A 6,000-nucleotide genomic window follows, 5' to 3' on the forward strand; every position below is an offset into this window, starting at 1 on the left:
TGATAAGCAAATACAGGTCCTTTTATTTTACAACACAAGTCTTTCCTTATCTAAGCATCAGATGAAGATTATTAGGCCGTCTCATACTTGTTAGCATCTTAAAGATTGGAGGAAAACAATTCTTTTAGATGCCAGAGATAACTGTTGTCAGTTCTGCTTAAGAAGAAATATTACCAGTTTGCAAACCCTTACTAAGTACTATAGTTGTGTTGGTTGAGAAACATTGTGCTGTACAGGTTAGTGTCTCAGGCCAAGAAGAATAAGGGTCTTCAAGATTCTGACTTTGTACCAATTATTATTTGTCAGCCTGTTGTTGTTAGTTGCAAAGTCGTGTCCGATCATTGCAACCCCATGGACAACGTTCCTCCAGGCCTTCCTATCCTCTACCATCCCCCGGAGTCCATTTAAGCTCACGCCAACTGCTTCAGTGACTCCATCCAGCCACCTCGTTTCTCTGCCATCCCCTTCTTCTTTTGCACTCAGTCTTTCCCAGCATTAGGCTCTTCTCCAGGGAGTCCTTCCTTCTCATTAGGTGGCCAAAGTATTTCAGTTTCATCTTCAGGATCTGGCCTTCTAAAGAGCAGTCAGGGTTGATCTCCTCTAGGACTGGTTGTTTTAAGGATAACAGGATGGGAGGAAAAAAACTTATCTCACTAAAAACTCCATATGACAAAGGTTAAGGTATGCCTAATCAATATCAAAAAATCAGACAGAAACCCAAGTTTGAATGGCAGGTTTCTCCTTGCCGAGGTTTAATTGTAGTAGCTTTTCCCCCCTGCAGAAATGGAGGGGGATGGGCAATTAAATTAGCTGTTTCCAATCTAGCTGCTCCCAAAGATACAGACTTCAACTCCCAGAATTCCCAGTCAGCCATACTGGCTGGGGAATTCTGAGAGTTGAAGTCCACACAGCTTCAAGTTGCAAAGAAGAAAGTGTCCCTTGTTGTAAAAGAAAAAAAGCCTATCCAGAAAAGCAACACTTTGATGTTAATGCACATGGACCTAGACCCCACTAAGGGGCAACGGGGATCTAAAAACCAACGGAGAAGAGAAATCATCTATCCAGCTCCGGATAAGAATATGATGAAGCAACACCTTGCTAAGGATTTGAAAGCAACAGAAGATGCTGCCTTCTGCAGCCGCTCATCACTCAGCCAGCCAACTCCATCACCTTCAAAGCAACCAGGCTCAGCATCTCAAGTGAGAGAAGAGAAGTGAATTCCCAGAGGGACTTGCTGGAAAAGTAAACACGCTGGAGAGGAATTGGCTACTATCCCCAGGCAACAGGACCGCCCCCAAAGGCTGCTTGGGAATTCCTTTGGCCTCTAGCATCCCTTCACACATGCTACCTTTTCAAGAATATTTGAGAAATGCAAGCCCAGGCAAAAATGCAAAACAACAACAACAACAATGGGTACAGAAATTTGTTGCAGCACTGAGCAAGTCAGGCTGCAAACTCGACTTTGCTCTGAGTTATGGAGAGAATTACTAGAGAATGTCAAACTTTTAACCCGGGGTCCCTCCCGAGAGGATAGAGTAAGTTAATATATAGACGTAGATCTACATTTGTTTATTTATTAGATTTGCCGCCCTTCTCTAAATAATCCACTCCAGAGGAAAAGTTGGCAGGAAAATCCAAGTCATCAACCTTTCTTCAGATAAGGCCTCCACCTCTCCATGCATCCCTCTCCTCCAGGGTGGATAAAAAATCAATGATTTTTTTTTTATTTAAATCGGATTTTTTTGATTTTTATCGAATTTATTTTAATAAAAAACTTTTGGGGTAAAAATCTATCGTAAGATAGTTTTCTGTTTAAGATACATAAATAATTTAGTTTATTCAGCATGAAATGGAGCTTAGTTATGTAGCATGAGGCTGTATATTCTGCAACCCTGGGACTATCGGTGTGTCAACAGTGGGGCAAAGGAGTAGCAGTTGCTCTTTAAAAATTATGATTTAAATCGAGTTGATTTAAATCAAGTCTTTTTACTAGTGATTTAAATTGTGATTTAAATCAACTCGATTTAAATCAAATCCACCCTGCTCTCCTCCAAGGATCGGTTTCACACAACCAGCTAGGCCACAGCTTGTTCAACCGTGATTTGCAGAGCAAACTTGCTGGAGGCACATCCCAGGTGGTATTATGGTGCAGGAACAGTCCTGGCTGGGTTTACACAGCCAAATGTCTCAGTGGTAAACTCTACAGGGGTTTAGCGCGCCATGCGAACCCAGTTACGGGGGCGCCTGTGCCCTCATTCTCAGGTCTGCCAGGCGGATTGCAGCGTTTAACCCCATCAGATTTAATAAAGGAGAATATTTGTAGCTCAGGGTTGACATGAGGGGGTCTTTGGTGCTCTCTGAGCTTGCCTGTTTTCTTGCAATGCTAGTAGCACTGATGATGTTACCCAGCTTGGGTAAATGTCTAGTATGGAGATTCTCAGTCATCCAGGTCATGGTTCTCCCAGAAGTGTTTTTTTAGGAGGCAACTGAACCTTTCTTGTTTTTTTTTTTCTTTTGAAGACCTTTCACTTCTCATCCACGAAGCTTCTTCAGCTCTGACTGGATGGTTGGGAACGGAAGGACTTATAACTCCTTGCAGGCAGCTGGTCCTTCACATTCTTTTTAGAGTGGTTTGAGGCCACTTGGAGATTTATCTGTGTCCTCTGGATCACTTGAGTAGTGCAAAGGTATAGTGGAGCCTTCTTGGGTCCACAACCCTTTTCTCTCTCTACAAAGGATGCCAACGATGCCAAGCTGTCTGCAAGGAGCATATAAATCCTTCCATTCCCAACCACCATCCAGTCAGAACTGAAGAAGCTTCTTGGATGAGAAGCGAAACGTCTTCAAAGAAAAGCCAGAAAGTCCGATTGCAGCATCTTGGGGGGAATGACTAGCTTGGGGTAACGAAACGCCTGCAAGAAAACAGGCAAGTTCAGTGAGCAAAAAGGAAACACACTCACACAGACACACACTCACACCATGAGATTTCCTCCGCGCCAGCTCTGCCTTACCTGGCTAGCTTTATGGAACTGCTTCTTCAAGCCCGCCACCGACATGCTCCCACCTCGGGACGTAGCAGCAACAACAGCAGCAGAGGCGGCGTAAGTCCCAAGTGTTACCCACAAAAGAGTAGGGCCGCTCCGGGGCCGAGCTCCGTTCCAGCCACGGGTTCGCGAAAAGGATCCCCTCGCTCGGCGTCGCACGGCAGCTCTCTACGCGGGGCCAGCTGGCTGCAAACAGCGCGTTCCGAACCCGCTCCGAACCTGCCAGCCCATTGGCTCGCCGCGACCGCTATGCAAATGCCAGGGAGGGCATCTCGCCCGCCTATTGGCCCATCGGCGCAAAGCTATGCAAAAATAAAAAAATAAAAGCGCTCCGGGACGCCCACGTTTTGTTATCGCTTGGAGACGGCGCGCGGGGTGGGTGGGAAGAGAGCGGGGAAGCTGCACGTCGGAAAAGAGAAACGGGAAGACTCGCGAACGTGTGAATGGGTGCACGCTTTACCTCCGCGTGCAAGAGCGCGGGCGGCGTTCCCATAGCCTCTCCCAGGGACGTTGCGCCGGTGGCAAGAAATATATTTGACGCAGAAAGAAGGGAAGATCGTGGAGCTAAGCTAACAATGGTTAGGAACAGTTTTAGCAAACCAGCGCTTCGGGTTCAACTCGACTGGTTCAATGCCCGTGCCAAAGGGGTACGGACTGACACCTGATCCGTTTTGCCTCTAAATCGCAGTTTATTTAAACTATAGTTTCTTGAACAATTCCCACCGCGCGTTTACCCGTTAATGGATTCTGTGTACTGTAGTTTCTTTTCATGATGGCCTACAATGAATCCTAGCCATGCATTGTCTCCCGCTCAGAAAAAGACTGAATTCTGCACGCCTTACCTGTTATCTCTTGGCTACCTTGGATTGTGCATACTAACTAACATCTTGATTAGAATCTACGTCCGGAAGTGGGAGCATTAGTTAGTATGCATACTAACTAACATCTGGATTAAAATCGGGTTCATGGTTGTCCCAAAGGTGATTCTTCAAGAGGCAACTGGATTTTTGGGGTTTTTCTTTGAAGACGTTTTGGATGTCTTCTGCTTCTTCTTCAGCTTCTTGGATGAGAAACGAAGAAACGTCTTCAAAGAAAAAGAGGAAAGTCCAGATTGCCTCTTGAAAAAGCATCTTTGGGATTGTTGCTTGAACTGTCAGGATTTCTCCTGCTTTTAATCCTTCCGTTGAATTAGTTCTAATCTGCGGTGCTCATCTTCATTTCAGGCAGCCCCATTAAATTACTTTAAAACCTTAAGGCTTTTAAATAAAAAGCAGTAAGCCGCAGTGGATATGACTTTTGGGTAATAAGCATCCGCGGATGGGATGTAAATTCGGGGAACAGCTGAAAAAACAAACAGCCATACTTTTTTTTTTTGCCAACAGAGTTTTAACAGAAAGGGAAATAACCTCTCTATCACAATTTCTGCAGCCAAGTCTGTATGTATGCCTCCAGGTCAGGAGAAGGCTACTGTAAATTAAATAAACATGTTCTTGAAGTATGCATAAGTTTTCAACTACAAAACCCGCTCGAGTGAATGCTCCCACCATGTGCATTGGGGCTGCAGAAATCTATGCCAAAGTCGTCTTTGCAAGGAAGTGATGCTGATAGAAATCCGACCTTTGCAGCATCCCCGTGAAAAAAATTCCCATGCTTGGCAGCTGGTTCATATTGATGACCGTTGCTGTATCCCGAGATCAAGTGATCCCCTTTTGCGACCTTACCTTTGGCTGAAGAGGTTGTTAAAAAAAATGCTTTTAAAAGCCTCTGACGATCAGGCAACTCAGCTGGGATCGTCAGAGGCTTTTAAAAGCATTTTTTTTCTACAACGAAGAGATTGCAGAAAAAACTGTTTTTAAAAGCCTCTGACGATCCGAGCTGAGCCGCGCAATCATCAGAGGCTTTTTTTTTTCTTTTAAAAGCATTTTTTCGGCCGAAGAAAAAAGTCTTTTAAAAGTAAAAAAGAAAAAGCCTCTGTTGATCGCGGGGTTCAGCTGGACATTGGGGGGGGGCAGGGATGTTTCCTACCGGTTCTCCGAACCATCCGCCGCCATCGCTACCGGATCAGTTGATCTGGTTCGAACCAGGAGCATTTCACCCCTGCTTTAGTGCCATTGTAACTTTGTGCAGTCACTAAACGAACGATTGTAAAAGTCGAGGATTACTGTAAGGATGAACATATTTAAAGAGAACTTTAAAAAAAACTTGGAAAGATTTGTTCCCCAACATTGGCCACCTCCGTGATAGGAAGAGTACTGAAGCTTTTGAAGTTTGATGTTAAAGAACACCCCTGGAGTAAGAAAACCAAGAAAACACACCAATGGATTATTGGAAAAAATCAACCCAAGATTCTCACTGGAAGCACAAATGATCAGGCTCAAATGATTCAACTTTGAACACAGAAAGACCCAATTCTCTGGAAAAGGCTCTGATGCTGGGAAAACGGAAGGGAGAAGAAGAGGAGGAGATTCGAATCTCGCCAAGGCGCAAGGTTGACTCAGCCTTCCATCCTTTCTAAGGTAGGTGAAATGAGGACCCAGTTGTGGGGGCAATAAGCTGACTTTGTATAAATATACAAAAGTATGAAGGCTATTGCTGAGCACATTGTAAGCCGCCCTGAGTCTCCGGAGAAGGGCGGCATATAAATCAAATTAAAAAAAAAAAAAAAGACGATGACCAACATCAAGGGAGATGGTGATTACGGTGGTGATGAGTGTGTGGTTCGAAGATCTGAAAGACCAAGTTGGGGATAAATTGTCACAGAGAAAATCTATCAGTGTGGTTGCTAGGAGTTGAAAAGAATGTGATGGGCCCATAATCAATCAATGAATCGATGAATCAATGAACCAACCAATCAATCAACGTTACATAAGGCTGGTCAATGACCAAAGTCAACTACATGGCCTAATGCAGTGATAGCTAACCTTTTTTGCCATAGTGCCAAAAGCGGGGGTCGTGC

At 44.6% G+C, this 6,000-nt stretch overlaps 1 protein-coding gene across 1 annotated transcript in view; it reads right to left on the reverse strand.

Annotated features, from left to right (window-relative positions):
* SH3GL3 (SH3 domain containing GRB2 like 3, endophilin A3) overlaps window positions 1-3,248 on the reverse strand; it is a 33,025-nt gene extending 29,777 nt beyond the window's left edge. The window contains exon 1 of the mRNA XM_060693310.2: window positions 3,012-3,248. Coding sequence (XP_060549293.1) covers window positions 3,012-3,056 — 45 coding nt within the window. The 5' untranslated portion in view covers window positions 3,057-3,248. The remainder of the gene's footprint in view (window positions 1-3,011) is intronic.
* Window positions 3,249-6,000: the final 2,752 nt, after the last annotated feature.

This window comes from Pantherophis guttatus, chromosome 13, assembly GCF_059756535.1.
Source record: "Pantherophis guttatus breed Tessera chromosome 13, ASM5975653v1, whole genome shotgun sequence".
In the NCBI taxonomy this organism is placed as follows: Eukaryota; Metazoa; Chordata; class Lepidosauria; order Squamata; family Colubridae; genus Pantherophis; species Pantherophis guttatus.